The sequence below is a fragment of the Gnatocerus cornutus genome, chromosome 4, assembly GCF_029298725.1.
Source record: "Gnatocerus cornutus isolate USDA-ARS CGAHR chromosome 4, icGnaCorn1.1, whole genome shotgun sequence".
Classification (NCBI taxonomy): Eukaryota; Metazoa; Arthropoda; class Insecta; order Coleoptera; family Tenebrionidae; genus Gnatocerus; species Gnatocerus cornutus.
In genome coordinates, this window is record NC_142236.1 from 2,195,869 (window position 1) to 2,215,763 (window position 19,895).

The 19,895-nt window shown below is 38.1% G+C and overlaps 2 protein-coding genes and 2 long non-coding RNA genes across 7 annotated transcripts; 2 read left to right on the forward strand and 2 right to left on the reverse strand.

Moving 5' to 3' along the window:
- Positions 1 to 4,299: 4,299 nt before the first annotated feature.
- LOC148175883 (uncharacterized) lies at positions 4,300 to 5,834 on the reverse strand. Of its 2 annotated transcripts, XR_015769913.1 has the most exons (3): positions 5,357 to 5,834; positions 4,987 to 5,076; positions 4,438 to 4,637 (listed from the first exon to the last, which is right to left on the reverse strand). It is a non-coding gene; the product is annotated as an uncharacterized LOC148175883 (long non-coding RNA). The 2 variants fall into 2 exon arrangements; XR_015769912.1 differs by lacking the exon at positions 5,357 to 5,834 and having other exon boundaries at positions 4,300 to 4,637.
- A 499-nt stretch (positions 5,835 to 6,333) lies between these two features.
- Positions 6,334 to 9,168, reverse strand: LOC148175884 (uncharacterized). 3 transcript variants are annotated; one of them, XR_015769916.1, is made up of 6 exons: positions 8,156 to 8,284; positions 7,859 to 8,068; positions 7,438 to 7,589; positions 7,103 to 7,326; positions 6,761 to 6,830; positions 6,334 to 6,442 (listed from the first exon to the last, which is right to left on the reverse strand). It is a non-coding gene; the product is annotated as an uncharacterized LOC148175884 (long non-coding RNA). The 3 variants fall into 3 exon arrangements; XR_015769915.1 differs by lacking the exons at positions 6,334 to 6,442; positions 6,761 to 6,830; positions 7,103 to 7,326; positions 7,438 to 7,589 and adding an exon at positions 8,714 to 8,831 and having other exon boundaries at positions 7,869 to 8,068; positions 8,156 to 8,453; XR_015769914.1 differs by lacking the exons at positions 6,334 to 6,442; positions 6,761 to 6,830; positions 7,103 to 7,326; ... (1 more) ...; positions 7,859 to 8,068; positions 8,156 to 8,284 and adding exons at positions 8,368 to 8,445; positions 8,714 to 8,927; positions 8,977 to 9,168.
- A 290-nt stretch (positions 9,169 to 9,458) lies between these two features.
- Positions 9,459 to 12,351, forward strand: LOC148175885 (anoctamin-5-like). The gene is given in 12 exon segments (XM_088034997.1): positions 9,459 to 9,668; positions 9,706 to 9,896; positions 9,942 to 10,152; positions 10,193 to 10,398; positions 10,440 to 10,664; positions 10,707 to 10,830; positions 10,876 to 11,028; positions 11,073 to 11,577; positions 11,616 to 11,821; positions 11,864 to 11,960; positions 12,003 to 12,172; positions 12,217 to 12,351. Coding segments are annotated over 12 exon segments (2,433 nt in total).
- A 213-nt stretch (positions 12,352 to 12,564) lies between these two features.
- LOC148175886 (anoctamin-5-like) lies at positions 12,565 to 18,844 on the forward strand. Its single transcript, XM_088034998.1, has 24 exons — positions 12,565 to 12,617; positions 12,665 to 12,812; positions 12,855 to 13,256; positions 13,301 to 13,503; positions 13,546 to 13,703; positions 13,757 to 13,847; positions 13,897 to 14,023; positions 14,068 to 14,229; positions 14,270 to 14,413; positions 14,460 to 14,626; positions 14,671 to 14,807; positions 14,853 to 15,058; positions 15,102 to 15,201; positions 15,246 to 15,412; positions 16,201 to 16,351; positions 16,403 to 16,412; positions 16,504 to 16,675; positions 16,752 to 16,937; positions 16,982 to 17,137; positions 17,183 to 17,435; positions 17,478 to 17,943; positions 17,987 to 18,454; positions 18,496 to 18,636; positions 18,685 to 18,844. Exons 1-24 carry the CDS (start codon positions 12,565 to 12,567, stop codon positions 18,824 to 18,826), a joined length of 4,410 nt encoding a protein of 1,469 aa, XP_087891124.1. The 3' UTR covers positions 18,827 to 18,844.
- Positions 18,845 to 19,895: the final 1,051 nt, after the last annotated feature.

The window sequence follows — 19,895 nt, forward strand, 5'->3', positions numbered from 1 at the left end:
TAGCTTGGAAGGTTTGGAAGGAGTGTTGCAACATCTTTGGGTAGGAAATTTAATTTTTATCAAGTTGGTAATTTGTTCGCAGTTTTTTTAGTCCATGTTTGTCAAAAAGAAAGCAAGACGTGCTCAAAAATTTTAATTTTAAGTTTTTAGTCGATTTGAATTTCCCTCCATTATGTTCAAATTCCACTAGACTTTGAATTGGTAAAAAATACTTACTTCTGATTGGTTGTTTGGAGGTCACCGAGATAATGTATTGTTGGTTGCCTACATTTTGAATATTAGGCGCACTTTTTATCAATTTTGAAATTTCTCAACTATTCGTTCAATTTTTTATTTTTTCAGGGAGGACCAACGTGTGGAAGAAGTCTTGAACGATTTCTAAGTTTGCGGAGGAAATGGAGGATTCTGATGTGGTTTCATCCGGATTTAAGAAAGAAGAACGAACGAAGGAGTGCAGTTAATCTACGAGCTCAAACTTGCTGTAATTTGAGACGTTCTTTTGATCGTGAAATCTGTCAGTTCTTAGTTAGTGATAAGTTGATCTGAAATTAGGCACTTTTTGTTTATAATCTACCAATCAAATCAAACAGGATTGTTTAACGATGTTTTGTTTAGTTTAACAATTTTTGCTAATCAAAAGGGAGGTCTTTTAATAATGTTTGGTTTCCTTTGTCTTTAAAACTAATAAACGGACGAACCTAAACTGAGTGTTTATATGTACCCAACCATATTAAGTTCTGCAAGTTATAAAGAGTCTCCAAAGTGGAGAGAGATAATGTAGGCAACCAAACTAAAGGCTCATAAAGTGATGACTTTCCGCCCATGTTTTCTTAAAGGTATGCAGCCAACAATACACCTGTGTATTTTTCTTTTAAAAATAATTCTTGGTTTTATTTTAGACTGAAAGCGGCTGGAATGGGAATTTGGTGCTATTTTCATTTTTTCTGTGAAGATTTGGATTTTTTCCAATTTTTCTCGTTATTTCGTTTGTCAGTTTTTTGGCGTTTTTTATATAAAAGATCAAGGCGGATTATTTGAAAAATTTTGCGATTTCTGCGACTTTTTCCGTGAATGTGAATCGATTGTTGTTTTCAGAATCGCCCTATCTTGCTTATTATGGGGTAAATTGCGAATAACTCTCTTATTACCCCAATTTTTTGCAAAACGGATTGAAGATTCGTTATCTACATGAGAAGGCCGATTTTTTCAGCCCAAAAAAATCCAAAAAAAACCACCATGAAATATAGATAGATATACATAGATACATGGGTTTTTCAACCCTTAAGACGTGAATGACTCTCTTATTTACCGGGGAGTGTGGTTGAACTTTTTTCCACCCTGCTTTTCAAGGCCCCTCTATCGATTGGCGGCGCCTAGTTTCTGCTCTGTGACCCCTAAGTACCGAGATATTCAATGTTTAAGGTTCGCGTTTGAAAAATTAAAAAATTCATAAAAAAAATGATAAAAAAAAATAAAATTTTTCCAAATTTAAATGGCGTGTTTTTCGGGGTAGAGGGTTAAGCCGGGGGCCCAGATTCCAAATCTATGGTCCGTTTTTCAAAATTCCGCTTAATAACGGAGATAGCATTTTTGAGAAAAATTGAAATATTTCAAATTTTTCGAGGAAAAAGTTCATTTTTCAAATTTTTCTCAAAAATGCTATCTCCGTTATTAAGCCGAATTTTGAAAAACGGACCACAAATTTGGAATCTGGGCCCCCGGCTTAACCCACTACCCCGAAAAACACGCCATTTCAATTTGGAAAAATTTTATTTTTTTTATCATTTTTTTATGGATTTTTCGATTTTTCAAACGTGAATAACTCAAAAACTAAGCGTTGTAGAGCAATTCTATCGCCACCAAAAGATGAAGGGCCTCTACGGCAAGAGCTGGTACCAATCTTAAGCAAATCCCTCGGTAAATAAAGGACTTATTCGCGTTTGAAAAATAGAAAAATTCATAAAAAAAATCAAAAAAAAAATAAAAAAAATAATAAAATTTTTCCAAATTGAAATGGCGTGTTTTTCGGGGTAGAGGGTTAAGCCGGGGGCCCAGATTCCAAATTTGTGGTCCGTTTTTCAAAATTCGGCTTAATAACGGAGATAGCATTTTTGAGAAAAATTGAAATATTTTAAATTTTTCGAGGAAAAAGTTCAATTTTCAGATTTTTCTCAAAAATGCTATCTCCGTTATTAAGCCGAATTTTGAAAAACGGACCACAAATTTGGAATCTGGGCCCCCGGCTTAACCCTCTACCCCGAAAAACACGCTATTTCAATTTGGAAAAATTTTTATTTTTTTTATCATTTTTTTTATGGATTTTTCGATTTTTTCAAACGCGAATAACTCGAAAACTAAGCGTTGTAGGGCAATTCCAACGCTACCAAAAGATGGAGGGCCTCTAGGGCAAGAGCTGGTACCAATCTCAAGCAAATCCCTCAGTAAATAAAGGAGTTATTCGCGTCTGAAAATTAGAAAAATTCATAAAAAAAATTTAAAAAAAAATCAAAAAAAATAAAATTTTTCCAAATTTAAATAGCGTGTTTTTCGGGGTAGAGGGTTAAGCCGGGGGCCCAGATTCCAAATTTGTGGTCCATTTTTCAAAATTCGGCTTAATAACGGAGATAGCATTTTTGAGAAAAATTTGAAAAATTTAAAAATTTTTGTCGAAAAAGTTCATTCTTCAGAATTTTTCTCAAAAATGCTATCTCCGTTATTAGGCCGAATTTTGAAAAACGGACCACAGATTTGGAATCTGGGCCCCCGGCTTAACCCTCTGCCCCGAAAAACACGCTGTTAAAATATGGAAAAATTTTTCTTTTTTTTATCATTTTTTTAGAGATTTTTCGATTTTTCAAACGCGAATAACTCGAAAACTAAGCGTTGTAGAGCAATTCTATCGCCACCAAAAGATGGAGGGCCTCTAGGGCAAGAGCTGGTACCAATCTCAAGCAAATCCCTCGGTAAATAAAGGAGTTATTCGCGTTTGAAAAATAGAAAAATTCATAAAAAAAATAAAAAAAAAATCAAAAAAAATTAAAATTTTTCCAAATTGAAATAGCGTGTTTTTCGGGGTAGTGGGTTAAGCCGGGGGCCCAGATTCCAAATTTGTGGTCCGTTTTTCAAAATTCGGCTTAATAACGGAGATAGCATTTTTGAGAAAAATCTGAAAAATTTAAAAATTTTTGTCGAAAAAGTTCATTCTTCAGAATTTTTCTCAAAAATGCTATCTCCGTTATTAGGCCGAATTTTGAAAAACGGACCACAGATTTGGAATCTGGGCCCCCGGCTTAACCCTCTACCCCGAAAAACACGCTGTTAAAATATGGAAAAATTTTTCTTTTTTTTATCATTTTTTTTAGAGATTTTTCGATTTTTCAAACGCGCATAACTCGAAAACTAAGCGTTGTAGAGCAATTCTATCGCCACCAAAAGATGGAGGGCCTCTAGGGCAAGAGCTGGTACCAATCTCAAGCAAATCCCTCGGTAAATATAGGAGTTATTCGCGTTTGAAAAATAGAAAAATTCATAAAAAAAAATAAAAAAAAATAAAAATTTTCCAAATTTAAATAGCGTGTTTTTCGGGGTAGTGGGTTAAGCCGGGGGCCCCGATTCCGAATCTGTGGTCCGTTTTTCAAAATTCGGCTTAATAACGGAAATAGCATTTTTGAGAAAAATTTAGAAAAATTTCAAATTTTTCGACGTAAAAGTTTATTTTTTAGAAATTTTTCACCAAAAGTGATTTCACAAAAACCTTAATCCAATTACCGCAACAACAACATTGAATATCTCGGAAATTAGGGGTCGCAGAGCAACCGATAGAGGGGCCCTAGAAAGAAGGGTGAAAGAAAATTCAACGACATTCCCCGCTAAATTGGTCCAAAAAAGTTCATGGTGTTTTTTTGTTTGAATTTTTGGACTGAAAAGATCGGCCTTTCCATGTAGATAACGAATTTTGAATGGGTTTGCAAAAAATCGGGGTAATAAGGGAGTTATTCGCGATTTACCCCATAATGTAAACGTGAAAATCTCGGGAACCAAGCAAGATAGAGCAATTCTGAAAACGGTAATCGATAGAGGAGCTCGAGCCGGTCCTGTGGTATGAATTTGACGCCCCTCCATTGCGTAATAACAGTTACACAACTTGCCATGGTGTATAATTGGTTGCCTAGATTCAGGGTAACAATTGATTGAAAAATCTATTCAAATTTGATCGAAAGAAGCGTAGAAGCTAATTGCAACGTAACTCCAGCGAAAAATGAAACAACAAACTTCTAAAAAACATTTATTCAGCTACAAAAGAGTCTACATTGTAATAAATCAAATATTCTACTCGCGCCCCCATAACGGCCGTTACATAGGGCCTCCGCCCTCTTTATTTTGATTTAGAACTCCCCACAACCTCCAGTACATATTAAACTAAACATTTGCTTCCGACAAGTATGTAGCCGCATCACTGTGCCCCAGAGTTGACTGTCGAACTCCACGTTCCAAGTCTTTGAATTTCTTCATGCACTTGAGTTCAAATTCAGACTGGTGCACTACAAGTGTTCGTTCTTCTCCTCCGTCGCAATTTTCGTCTTCTAAACCACGAGGTACAACTTGATTTCTTGTGAACAAATGCATCCATGTTCTTCCTAGAAACAAAGTTTTCATAAATCACTTAATTCACCTTTAAGAGGCAATTTGAACAATTTACAAGAAGTGTTGAGTGTAAGTGATGACTTACTATGAGACTAATCAATCAAACTCTGAACAGATTTGACTACACAAAGGCCGTTATTTTCAAAGAACAAAATGAAACAATCGTCAAATGTGAGTTTCAACTGCCCACGTTCGTTCTTAAATTACTTTCTATCTTAAGTAACAAGATCGCAACAGCAAAAGTTTCCAAATGATGAATTTCAAAAAAAGATTTCTAATTTCTAAAAATTCTAACAGTGCTGTGAGATCTTGTTATAAAAATATGTAAAAGGTAAAAATTACAGAATCCTCCATTTTCTGACCAAATTTGGGAATCCGATTCGAGAACCTCCATCTGGCAGTTGAGACATTTCTTCTGTGCATTTCTCCTACCTGAAAACACATTTAAGAATTAAGAAAAAGTTAGTTAATGAGCATTTTAAAATTAATAAAAAGTGCGCCGGAATATTTAAAATGTAGGCAACCAACAATACAAGAAATTCAATGACCTCGAAACAACCAATCAGAAGAAAGGATTTTTCACCTATTCTAAGTTTAGTGGAATTTGACAAACAAATGGTGGGAAATTCAAATTCAAATTGTGAAGTAATTTAAAATTTACAAATCTTCCCTCCACTTTGATAAAATGTAAACTAAAGGAACTGTCATTTACCAGAATAACAAGATTTCCTATTCAAACACGTTGTAAGAACTGGCCTGGACAAACATCACACAATTCTTGATTTCTTGCACAAGACGTGATGTTCTAGTCAAAAGAGTCTAACTTTCCGTCTGATTGCTGATTCAGGTTGCATCCAGAAAACTTCAGGTCGTTGAAAAATTCCTATATTCATCTTATCCACATCAGTAAACTGTAAAAATTAAGAAGTTAGACAAGTCGGTGCTGAACTTTAAGCTTACATAACTTTGCAGATGTTTATAACAAACTTGGTCATTACCAGAGAAAAATAATGATCTCACTCAACCAGAAGCTGTAAGAAGTTTTCTTTTTCTCGACTTCAAAAAGAACAAAAATTCTCCACAGCTTCTGTCAATTTTTTTTCCAACTAGGCAGAATTTCGTTCACTCCGTAACTCCTTTTATTCTGTCCCTTATAGAAGTGTAGATACAAGACGAATTCCAAGAAGCGAATACAGAGTAAAAGACTTTGGCCTATTGAAACAGATCTTTTAGAAGAAACTTCGAAACTTCTCAGATTTACTATTCAAATTCGGGCGACAGTCGAGACAATTCTTCTGTTCGGTTCTTTTCCCTAAAAAATATTCTAAAATTACCAAAAAGTTGCTTAAATTTGTAATTTAAAATTTATAAAAAGTGCGCCTAAAATTTAAAATGTAGGCAACCAAGAATACAAGGTCTGCAATAACCTCGAACCAACCAATCAGAATGACGGATTTTTAGCCAAATCCAAGTTTAGTGGAATTCGAACAAAATGGAGGTAAATTCAAACTGACTGGTTACTCGAAATTTACTAATCTTCTCTTCTGTTAGAAAAACAAAAAGAAATGTAGATTACCCTCAAAACAAAAGATGAAATTTCCTATCCAAAGACGTTGCAACAACAACTGCTGTGAATGACCACCAAACCAATATTTTGTAGTTCTTGCACAAGCAGTCATGTCTCACCCAACTAGAAGCTGCCCGTAGTTCCCAAGTTCCAGAAACTTCCAGTTTTAGATCCACGATGTGACAATTTCCATGTGCCAATCAAGACATCCTTTTTGTGCATTTTTCCTTCCTGAAAATATTGAAAAATTAATAAAGAGTTCGTAAAATTCGCATTTCAAAATTTGTATAATTTGACTACACAAGAGCTGTTATATTCAAAGAACAAAATGAAACAATAGTCAAAAATGAGCTCAATGTTTAACTGCATACGTTCGTTCTTAGATTACTTTCTATCTTAAGAAAAGTAACAAGATCGCAACAGCAAAAGTTTCCAAATGATGAATTTCTCAAAACAGTTTTCTAATTACTGAAAATTCCAACAGTGCTGTGAGATCTTAATATAAAACTTTGTAAAAGGTGAAAATTACAGAATTCTCAGTTTTCTTACCAAATGTGGAAATCCGATTTAAGATCCTCCATCCGGTAAATGAGACATTTCTTGTGTGCATTTCTCCTGCCTGAAAACACAATAAAAAATTAACGAAAAGTTGGTTAAATGAGTACCTATTTTAAAAGTCATAAAAAGTGCGCCTAACATTCAAAGTGTAGGCAACCAACAATACAATAACTCCCGTGATCACGTGTAACCAATCATAACGAAGGATTTTTTCCAATTTCAAGTTTAGTGGAATTTGAAAAAAGGGAGGGCAATTCAAATTGTGAAATAACTTGAAATTTACTAATCTTTCCTTCACTTTGACAGAAATAATTTAAAAGAACTTTAATTTACCCACAAAACAAGAGATGAAATATCCTATTCAAAGATGTTGCAAGAACTGGCTTGGACAAACATCAAACAATTCTTGATTTCTTGCACAAGAAGTGATGCTGTAGTCAAAAGGGTCCAAATTTCCGCATCATTGCTGATTCAGGCTGCATCCAGAAAACTTCAGGACATTGGAACTTCACAAAAATGGTCAAAACTCCCATATTCATCATATCCACATAAGTAAACTGTAAAAATTGTATAAAGTTAGCCGAGTCTGTGCTGAACTTTAAGCTTATATAACTTCACACATGTTTATAACAAACTTAGTGATTACCAGAGAAAACAAATGATCTCACTCAATCAGAAGCTGTAAGAAGTTTTCATTTTCCAGACTCCAAAAAGACCAAATATCCTCCAGTGCTTCTGCAACGATTCTTTTGTGAAAAACTTCAAAGACTTTCAAGATTGAAGTGACAGTCAAGACCATTGTTCTGTACATTCTATATCCCTAAAAAGACATTTAAAAATTAGCGAAAAGTTGTCTAAATTCACATTTTAAAATTGATAAACAGTGCGCCTAACATTAAAAATGTAGGCAACCAACAATACAAGACCTCCCGTGACCTTAAAACAACCAATCACAACGAAGAAATTTCCCAAAATCCAAGTTTAGTGGAATTTGAAAAAAAAGTGGGGGATTCAAACTGTGAAGTAACTTCAAATTTACTAATCTTTCCTCCACTTCGACAAACATAAATTAAAAGAACCGTCATTTACCGACATAAGAAGAGACGAATTTTCCTATGCAAAGATGTTGCAAGAAGTCTAGCATAAACCAATTCTTGTTTTCTTGCACAAGAAATAAATGATGCTGTAGTCAAAGGGGTCAAAATTCCACGTCATTGCTGATTCAGGCTGCATCCAAGGACGTCGGAATTTACTAATAAAGGTCAAAATTCTCATATTCATCTTATCCACATCAGTCAACTGTAAAAATTGTGAAGTTAGCCGAGTCTGTGTTGAATTTTAAGCTCATTTAACTTCACACATGTTTATAACAAACTTGGTTATTACCAGAGAAAACAAATGATCTCACTCAACCAGAAGCTGTAAGAAGTTTTCATTTTCGAGACTCCAAAGCTTCTGTCTAATTTTCCTTCAGAGTCCAACTAGGCAAAATTTAGTTCACTCCGTATTCTGTCCCTATAGAAGTGTGGATACAAGAAGAATTCCAACAAGCGAATACACAGTGGAGGATCTTGGCCCATTGCAACAATTCTTTTGCGAGAAACTTCGAAACTTCTCAGATTTACTTTTGAAATTCAGGTGACGGTCGAGACAATGCTTCTGTACGTTCCTCCTCTCTAACATTCTAAAATTAACGAAAAATTAGTTAAATTCACACTTCAAAATTAATAAACAATGCGCCTAACATTTACAATGTAGGCAACCAACAATACAAAGACTCACGTGACCTCAAAGCAACCAATCAAAATAAGGGATTTTTGCCAATTACAAGTTTAGTGGAATTTGAAAAAATGGTGGCAAATTCAAATTACAAACTAAATTAAAATTTACAAATCTTTCGTCCACTTTGACAAACAAAAGCTGAGAAAACTGCAAATTACCCACATAACAAAAGACAACATTTCCTATCCAAAAGTCTTGGAAGAACTGACCGGGACAAACAAGAATCAATTTTTCTTAAATTCTTGTAAAAGCAGTCATCCTGTTATCAGGATTCCGTGTAATTGTTAATCCAGAGTGCATCCAAGAAACTGAAGGACGTCGGAACTTCATAAAAAATGATGAAAATTCTCCAATTACCACCATCCACATTGGTAAACTGCAAAAATTGAGAAGTTACACGTGTTTACAATAAAGTTTGTTATTACCAGAGAGAACAAATAGTGTCTCAACCTCTCGCCAATCCAGAAACTGCAAGTAGCTCTCTTTTTCCAAAAACTTTCATACATATTTGAATCCACGACGAGCTGCGCGTCTTCTCTGTCAGTCTAAAATCGACAGTGATGAATTTCTTTGATTTCTTGTCCAGTAGCATCACTTTCCAATGAGTTCTAATCTGAAATCACAAATTAAATAAAACGCCTAAAATTCCACAACATAGGCAACCAATAATACATATTAATGGAATTCTTATTGATTTTAGTTATCTTCGGTTAGTGACTAATACCCTCTAGTCGCTCAACCAATCACGACCAAGCATTTTTTTCAATTTATCAAAATGAAGTCCAGTGGAAATTGAACGGTGAGAAAATTCAAATTTCAAACTTTGACAATGAGTTATCTGCAAAAACTCCTCAAACAATTTTCCAAGGAAACAACCCCAACTGTCCCACTGACATTTTCATCAAGCATGAACCCCCCATCACCCCCCAAAGAAGACAAAGAGATCCTCCTCCCAAAAACCTGCTACTTCAACGACGGCTCTCGCAAAGTCGACTACGTCCTAGTGATCCCCAAACTCTTAGAACGCGTCCGAGGAGACAACTCCGAGTTACTAATAAACACCTTCTTAAAACAAGCTGAAAAGAAGGGACTTGCCATCGAGCGAGAACCCGGAAAAGTAAGATTATCTCTTTGATTGCGATAACTTCTTGTAGTTCCACAAGGAGATCATCTTCGTGAAGATCCACGGACCCCACGCTGTCTTGGTGCGTTTTAGTAACATCTACGACATGCAACCGACGTGTCAGAACCCATACTATAAGTACAAAGAGCCGATTTGGTTCAAGTGCTGGACCAACGAAGTGACGCGACCGAATCCTGAGAGTTCTTGTTATAAACGAGCGGAGTGAGTTTCCTTAATGTTAAACAGAAACTACAAGAAGACTTTCAGGAAAACTTTGTCTGGGATGAGACCAACGGATTTTACCACCGGCGAAAGAAGTCGCATTGTTTATAGCATCTTGAGTCGAATTTTGTTCACTGTAGGCGAGGTGGAGTACTCCATGGCGATGTTACTCAGCAAAAACGTGTTCTTGGACGGATATGCCATTCACGACGGCAACGGTTTCTGGACCAAGGAAGGACCTCTAACAGACTACCAAGTACTCCTTTCTTTCAGTTGGTACTAACTTCTTTCTTTAGTTGTTGTTTTCTTTCTGGCCTGGCTTAAAACACCTCTACCACACGCAACCGATTCAACTCATCGAGAAGTACTATGGCCCCAAAGTCGGTTTCTACTTCGCTCTTCTCAACCTCTACAACAAGATGTTGATGGTACCAGCCATCATCGGTACCCTCACTGTAATCGCAGGGCTCGTTCTAATGAAACAAGAGAATCACTACATTGAGTAGGTACCGCTTGGTGTTAACTCTTCTAACTCTTAGTCAGAGATGAAGTCTGCACAAGCGACGTGGTTCTTTGCTCCGACCAACAACTCCACTCTGCTTGCGTTTTAACGAAACTCTCCTATGTGATTGATAACCCCTTCACGATTGCCTACGTGATTTTGTGTTCTTTTTGGGGGATCGTCTTCTGGAACTTGTGGCAGAGAAGACAAGCGATGTTGAAGCTGCGGTGGAACTTGATGTCGATTGATCTTGATCGGCCCATGAGGTTCTTTCGAGTTGTTAGAAAACTCGCGCTAGCGAATTAAAGAACGGAATTTCAGGCAAATGCGAAGATTCGGAGGTCTTCTATTACTGGAGAGGTCGAGTACTACGTACCGGCAGCTAAACAGATTGCTACTGCGGTTTTCACCTATTTCGTCATTATCATCATGGTACGATATGATGGTACCTGTGACTCTAATCAAGTCTTTTCTTAGATTGTCATCTACTTCCTGATGGTTTTCTTGGTGGTGGAGTACCGATTCTTCTTACGCAAGAGTTTGAACTATGATCAGACCTACTATGCTAATGAAATTGAAATTGGTACCTCTTCCGTAGTCACGAGTGCTATTATCATGACCATCAACCAAGTACTCCTTTCATAGTGAGATTACCAACTACCTCTTCCTTTCAGTGTCTTCCGTTCCTCCTCAAACTCTACTCCAAGATCGTAAAATTTCTAACCATGTTAAGAATGCCGAGGACTGAGTCACAGTACAAACGAATGTACCTCCAAATGACTTTCATCATCAGTTTCGCCAACTACTTCTCCCCTTTGTTCTACCTCGCCTTCATCAAAGGCTTCTTCCACTCTTATCCCGGAGACCTTTCAGATATCGCGTTTATCAGAAGTTTGCAGACGGACCTGTGCCCCCCCGCTGGATGCTTGGTGGATTTAGGCATGCAATTGGTAACTCTGATGGTTGTCGAAGCGATTTTCAACTGGGGATTTCAATTGGTAAAAATGTAAGTCTAAAACGCAAAGTTCCAATCTGATCGGTACCACCCTAGTTTGACTGTTCCCTGGGCGAAACGTGTCGTCCTCGAACTCTACCACGAAGAGTACGGCCAATGGGAGATTGACTACCTCAAAGATGACCTCACCGAGGACACAATCAATGAGTTGTACATCGAGCTAGGTACTCCTTAACTTTCAATTCTTTTGACTGTCGTTTAGTACTACAATATAGCTTCATCACGTTCTTCAACGCGGCGTTGCCGATAATCGGACTCATTTCTTTGATTAATAATCTTCTGAAGACTCAGTACCACGCCTATAAAATCCTGAAGTTGTACCGGAGGCCCGTTTTGAAGAAAGTATCAGGGATTGGCGGCTGGAACGAAGTACTGCGAGCCGTCACAGTTTTCGGCTGTATTTCAAATGTACGATCACTCAATTTTGTCTTGATTTAACAGAGTTTTTAGACCTTCGTTGTTGCTTTTCGTACGAATTTTATCCAACGCATGGTGTACCGATTACAGCACCACACCATGGAAGGGTACGTCAACAGTACTTTGTCAAGTAAGTGCAGGAGTGAGTGGTACCATTCTTACTGTTTTTTAGAGTTCGCCATTCCGGACATTCAAAACGATTTGATCATCGATCATGAGGATAAAAAATTTTGTTATTATCGGGGGTTTCGGTACCCTCCTGATCACGAAAAGAAGTACCAACGGACGTATGAACATTGGAAGCATTTAGCGATACGGGCGATTTATTTTATTATTTTAGAGGTAAGGAAAATGGAGAGAAAGAAGAATACTTTTTGTGGTTCTAGAAAGTGACGTTTCTTCTGGCGATGATTTTGGATTACCTCATTCCCACTATTCCGAGGAAAGTCAAGGTGAAGTTGGAACATGACGAAAAGATGTTGAAGATGATGAGGGAAGAAAAACTGGAGAAAGAGAAATAGATTTTAAGTCGTTCAATAAAACGTGTTGTGCAATTCTGTCTTTTTTTCAAGTCATTGACATGTCATTGTCAAAACCTTCAATTTTCCATCAAAATTCTAAAAGAAATCCTCCACAGCTCCATGCGTTCTTCACTAAGCACACGCAAGTAAGTGAAGAAACCAACTAACTTAACAATTCCCAGAGACCAAATCAACCATTTCACTTTCTTCTAAATGTCCAAACCTGCTGAGGTTTGGTTAGGACCAGTCAGGACGCCAATCCGAAGGTTGACTCTTCGTCTCCTCCATGTAACACTCACCCAATTCTTTCCAGAGGTGTGCCGAAGAAAAAACCGAAACAAACTGTTGATTTCGTGCTCGTGTACAAAACCACGCTTGCTGAAGAAGCGTACTTGAAGATGGAAACTTTTCTCTTCAACTTGGAGCAAAAAGGCTTCAAATTAGAGTGTGTCGAATCCGAGGTGGGTACTTCTTCTCTCCTTCCAAAACTGAGGTCTTTCTAGATCCACAGCGAAGTTAATTTCATCAAGATTTTCGCACCACATCACGTACTTCTTCGTTTCGCCAGTATTTTTGGTATCGAACTGGATTATAAGAACGTTGGCTTCAAGATTTTTAAACCTGAGCCGTACAATTTCATGGCGAACGAATTGACCAAACCGAATATCTATGGTACTGTGTATCCAAGAGCCAGGGAAACATTATCGGGTACCACCGCTAGTACCATCACCAGTGGTGAAAAAAGTTTGATCATTTATAAGGTTTTACTGCGGAACTCCTTCGGTACTCACAAAAACGAATACAGCATCGAGAGACTGATCGATCAGGACGTACTTTTGGCCGCGTACCCTTTACACGATGGACCGTACGAATGGACAGAAGAAGGAGCTTTGAATGACCGTCAGGTACAACCGGAAGTACCACCCCCAAGTACTAACTCTTCTTCTAGTTATTGACGCGCTACTGGAGCAACTGGAAGAACTGGTACAAGCAGCAACCACTCGACATCATCGAGAAGTACTTCGGCTCCCAATTCGGCTTCTACTTTGCTTGGGTGGGGTTCTACAACAAAATGTTGATTTTCGCAGGAATCACCGGGATCCTCTTCTTCACCTGCGGGTTCTTCTTCGGGGAGACTTACCTTGCCAGAACGTACCACCTTATGAATATACCTTCTTTAACTTTGTTTTCCAGGAACGAAGTTTGTCGTAGTCGACTCTACCTCTGTCCGAGGTGCTTGGACAGCCACTGCAAGTTCGAACCTCTTTCTGCAGTTTGTTTCAACGCAAAACTCATGTTCCTCTTCGACAATCCTATGGTGATTACTTTCGCCGCTTTGATGTCCATTTGGTGTAAGTTTCGCGCGGTTCTAACTTCTTCGGATTGAACAGTACCACTTTAACAGCGACGGTGTTCTTGGAACTGTGGCGACGAAAAGAAGCGATGTTGCAGATCAGATGGAATCTGAGATCGGTGGAGGATGATTGCAGCACCAGGTTATTTGAAAGTTTCATTGTATTATTTTTGTAAGTTTGAGTTTGGTAGACCGGAATTTGAAGAGAACACCACGCATTTTCGGTTTTCTACCATCACTGGGACCATGGAGCCCTACATGCCCAAGGCCCAGATATGCTTCAGATATGCCATAACGTCGAGTTTGATTGTCCTGATGGTAAGTAAGTAAGATTCTGGATAAAATTGAGAATTTCTTCGGAGGTCTTGACGGTAGTGATGGTGATCTTCGCCGTCATGCTCTACGTGAAAACCGTCTCAGTAATCCTCTCTAAAAAACAAGACGAAGTGCACATCCCCATAAACCTCGTCGCTTCGGTCTCTGGCGCTGTCATGTCCGTCGCGTTCATCATCCTCTTCGAACTGGTAAGTCTTAAACCATCAAAATGACGTAAGTCTCTTTTAGTTGTACCAATGTATAGCCCAATGGCTCACAGAACTAGAGAACCCTCGGACTCAAACGGAATTCGATAACTCCTACACGTACAAGAGCTACGCTTTGGCGTTCGTTAATAACTACTCCGTGATCTTCTACATAGCCTTCTTCAAGGTGAAGTCTTTAAATCGCATACAATGTTTTTTCTACAGTGTCTTAGGCTAGATTTTACACGTATCCAGGCGACACAGAACTGTTTACTAACCTCGGAGGAATCCGTTCGGATCTGTGTGATCCTTCAGGATGCATCATGGAACTGGGAATGCAAATCGCAATAACACTCTTGGGGAAGAAAATGTTCAGTACTGTCATGCAGTACTTCGTACCGTAAGTCTCCACGCTACTCGAACAAACTCCAGTTGTACTTTCAGTAAGATAATGATTTTTTTGCACGAGTTTCAACTCCGGAAAAAGGGAGAAAAAACAAAGAGTAGTTTACAATGGGAGTGCGACTTCATGTTGAATCCCGTGATGAAGTACCACATCATGGACGAGTACATGCAAATGAGTACATTAATAAATCCAATCGGTTTCTTTCATAACTCCGCCATAGTTATCCAGTACGGATTTGTGACGTTTTTCGTGGCAGCGTTCCCTCCTGCGCCCTTCTTCGCCCTCATCAACAATCTAATTGAACTCCGAGTCGATGCTACGAAGATGACAAAAGCTTACCAGAGACCTGTGGCGTTTAAAGTTCCGAATGTAGCCGCGTGGAACGGAATCCTCCATGGCGTTACCTACATAGGAGTCGCCACAAACGTAAGAATCGTTTTTCTAGTGGTGTCCCAAAAGTAACTTCCAGGCGTTCGTCATCGCTTTCACGAGTGACGTGGTGCAGAGAGGGCTGTACAGGCTCAGATACGGCGAAGGCTTATCAGGATACATGAAGTCGATTTTGTCTGGTAACTCCAAAGATCTTGGTGGCTTTCATTGTGGTTTCTTTCAGTGTATAATATAAGCGAGTTTTCGACCACTTTTGTCAACCAAGGGAACTTCACCGAATGTTATTATCCGGGGAAGAGGTACCCTCCGGATCACGAGCTGAAATATCAACTTACTCATGACTTCTGGTTCTGTTTGACTATTAAATTTCTCGCGGTCGTTGTGTTTGAAGTAAGTTGGAATAGTCCAGGCAAAATGAGCACAAAAAATTCAAAAGCTCGCAATAATTCCTGATTTTTTGTGCGGACGTTCATTTTATTGTTCCCAAGAAAATGTCAAAAGTTCCCATCTATAGGTGTGCTGCTAAAAATTTACGCGGTGCTAAATCTCAAAGACAACAAATATTTGCAAATACAGGGTGTTTACAAATGTTTCTAGCACCAAGGGTGGCTATGAAATGTCAAAGAAATTTGTCGCCCATTGTAAATGTGGGTATTTCAGATAAACTAGTCAATTTTATATTTTTAAAATGGTAGAACTATATTTTTATTAAACACATTGGATAGTTAAGTTTAATTTTTTGAACACTAAACAACGCTTAAGTGTGAGAGATGTCAACGAAGATATACAATTATCCATTTTATTTCTTTCAGCATCTTCAGAAACTATATCAAGTTCTTGAAGAAAATATACACAAAGAAATTCAATCTGAAGAAGATTAATTTCATACGATGTTAGAAAATCTTTTTCGATGTATTCTGTTATAAAAAAACGCTCAAAGTAGTCTACTTTGTAGATGCTGTGAAAAAGTGACAATTTCTTGTAAATTTCAAAGAAATCACTATACAGGGTGTTTGGTAAGTTTTACCAACTTTTACATGAAGAATCAGAGAGCTTTGTTTAGAACAATAAAATGAAGATCCACACAAAAAATTAGCCTTATGCGAATTATTCCGAGGTGCATATTTATTTTGCCCGGACTAGAAGTAGTTAAAAGTTGAACTACTTTTTTGTTTAAGCATGTAGTCATGTTTCTCACTGGGATAATAGCGTATACTATTCCGAATATTCCCTTTTCGGTGAAAGAGCATATAAATTATCACAAAAATCAAATCAAAGCAGTGAAATTGAGGGAATTGCGAAGCGAGTATTTGGGTGAAGACCAGAAGAGTGATATCTTCAAAGACCTTTAAACATAAGATGTGAAATAAACGTATTAAGAACTACTGAAGTTTGTTGTTGTCGTCTTCTATATCTCTAAATTCGCATATTCACACTTTTATCTACAAATTTACATTGCAAAAAAACAGATAAACGAGAAGCACCTACAATACCATTTTGTTTTTCACCGTCACGCGCCGCTTATTAAATGACCTGTTAAAAAAACAATCCATTGTTGGAGTGACTGTATCAAATTTTTTCGCCTCCCGAGGCCCGGAAGACAAAATGAAGAGAAGCAGAGTGATTTGTTTGGCTGCCATCGTCCTCCTTGGAGTAAGTCGAAAAATTACTTAGTGATAATAGAGCGCCCAAGGTCAAATCCGTTGTAAAATCGTAATTAATTGTTCAGCTTGCGTGTGTCCTTGTGATAACTATAGTGGTGGTGGACCGTCCCGACGGTCTTAGCGAAAAAGCCTTTGGAAAGTTCTTGAAGGAGGAATACGAACCGAAAGCCTCTGAAATGTGCCGACGTGTGACTTCAGCTCTGTGGAACCGCGAGACTGATTTGAACAACCAACACCTCCAAGAAGTTTTAGTAAGTCTAGAAACTCCTCCTTAAGAGTTTAACACTGAACCTAGCTGAACACCACGTTGGAGGAGACTCGTTTCAACACCGAAATGTGGAGGAAGGTGCGAACCACGTCACCTGAGAACTATAACAACAAAGAATTGAAACGCCAGGTGAAGATGTTTAAAGTCTTAGGACCTGCAGCTCTCGGAGAGAACTCCACGATGGTAAGTCAAGATTGTTGGACTTCTTTCTGACTGGTGGTACTGCAGCTGGAGATGACTCGTGACAACATGACGAGGATCTTTAACAGTGCCAGAGTTTGTCCCTATGAAAATCAAAGTTGTGACGTGGCCAAAGAGGGACTGTCTTTGAATCCACACCTCGCAAACATCTTCGCGAAGTCGAGGAACTACGACGAGCTGGTGTACTTCTGGAGGGCTTGGAGGGTCTCCACTGGTGCCAAAATCCGTTCTTCGTACCAAATCTACGTGAATTTGTCCAACGAAGCCGCTCGTGCCAACAGTGAGTCGAAATCCCCACTAATTTTTTTAACGAAATAATCAGATCTTAAGGACGCAAGTGAGTTGTGGCTGCAACAGTATGAGTCATCGAGTTTCGTGGAGGACATCGAAGGACTTTGGAGGCAAATTGAGCCTTTTTATTTGGAACTTCTTGAATATGTGGCCCGGAAATTGAAGAGACGCTATGGCGACAAATTGGACATTTCGGACAATTTGGTTCCGGCCCATGTCTTTGGAGACTTGTGGGCTCAAAATTGGAAGAATTTGGACGATTTAGTGAAGCCTTTTCCTGGAGTTAGCAAAATCGACTTGGATGCGGCTTTGGTGGGGAAAAATTTTACCATTTTGAAGATGTTTGAGACAGCTGATGACTTCTACAAGTCCTTGGGGTTGTTGGGGGGTGCAAGAGCATTCGATACCACTCAGGGGGCTATCATTAGAAGAATAGACGGAAGAAACATGATTTGTCATCCGAGCGCTTGGGACTTTTGTGATGGAAAAGACTTCAGGTAAGTCCACTGGTAAGAAAAACTCCACCAAAACACTTCTTAGGATTAAAATTTGCGCCCAAGTCAATTACGAAGACTTCCTCGTCATCCACCACGAGCTCGGCCACGTGCAGTACTACCAACAGTACTCCCACCAACCCTACAATTTTCGGAGTGGAGCAAATCCGGGATTCCATGAAGCCATCGGAGATGCCATCGTTCTCTCAGTTTCCACCCCCAAACACCTACAAAGGTTGGGTCTTCTTCAAAACCACACGAAGACGTACGAGTCTTCAATTAACACCCTAATGGAAATGGCGTTACAAAAAATCGCCTTCCTCCCCTTTAATCTCTTGATGGACAAATGGCGATGGGACATCTTCAGCGGTAGAATCACCCAAACCTCATGGAACAGCCACTGGTGGAACTACCGAAAGAAGTACCAGAGAGTCAAACCACCACTGCAACGCTCAGAGGATGATTTTGACCCCGGAGCAAAATTCCACGTCGCCGCAGACGTCCCGTACATCTCGTAACACCTCCAGAGTTTAGTACCATCTTAGTGTTGTTTAGACATTTTGTTGCAGAGATCTTACAGTTCCAAATTTATAAAAGTTTGTGTATTGCTGCTGGTGAATATGATCCTGGGAGGAAGAAAACGCCGCTGCATGAGTGCGATTTTTACGGATCTGTACCTGCAGGACATCTCCTGAGGTAGCTGCATTATTAAAATTCGTTCTTAGTCTCGTTTTTTTTCTTTAGCAAAGGTTTGTCGTTGGGTGCTAGCAAACACTGGAGGGAAGTTCTGGGGGTGCTGACTGGAGGGAAGGCGATGAGTGCTGGGGCTATTTTGGAGTACTTTGAACCCTTACGGGAATTTTTAGTCAAAGAGAACGGATTGTAATATTAAGAGTTTGTAGAAAAGTGTTAAATAAAGTTTTTTTATGTAAGTTGCGACGTTATGTTGGTACTGCTAGCAGGGGTACCAATACAAACTAAATTTCAAGCTGCTCTCGATTGAATTTGATTTATTATTGCATCAAAAAGTGAAAAATTGTACATTACAAAATATAACAATTAAGTGAAACGCGTAATTACTTGCTTACAAAATTGCACAATCATTTAAACGACACTGATAAAGTAAATTACTGCATTCAATTACACAGTCAATTATGGCACATATTTAACAAAAGGGGCAAATGAAAAACGAATTCCAGAAATGCAAAACAAATTTATCAAACGTTATCGCTAAAGGGATGCAAAAAATTTTCCCCGTAAATAATGTATTTACATATTTACACATGTAAACAGATTCAAATAGTTTTTAATAGGAGAAACGGCAGAAACCCGAAATTTTAATCGCCCCTAATCCAGTTATTTCTAGTCCTAAAAAAAATCTACACATAGATTTGGATTTCACGTGAAATTCTGCGTAAAATAAGGTTCTATTTGGTAATATTTACTCCACAAATAAACGAGATACAATCGAACTTCCATAACTCAAAACCTGAAGAGAAATCACAATTGGTTCGAGTTGAAAAAATAAAAAATTTATAGAAGTACAAAATCTGTTATTAAATTTTAGCGCAAATAATTGTTCTTACAATTTTTTTATAAAATTGTTTTTTAAAGAATTATAAACGAATTATTATTTGAAGAATTATAAAGTATACCATAGTCACAGTAAAAACAGTTTTAATATTTCAAACTTGTAAATGTATGTAAATCTTCAAAATCTACATCGTTTCGAGTTGCAATTTTTATAATTTTCTGAAATTTTTGTTAAAGATCTGATTTTAATCTGATTTTTCAAGATATTTTTCTTCTTGCACTTAGAAATTTATTTTCTGGCTCAATTCTTCTAGTGGGATTGTTGTCAAAATAAAATTCTGAATAGTATTTTCGGTTACAGAAGATCAATTTTGAGCATCTTGTTGCAAATTTCATAGCTATCTAGCACTTTTGATAAAATC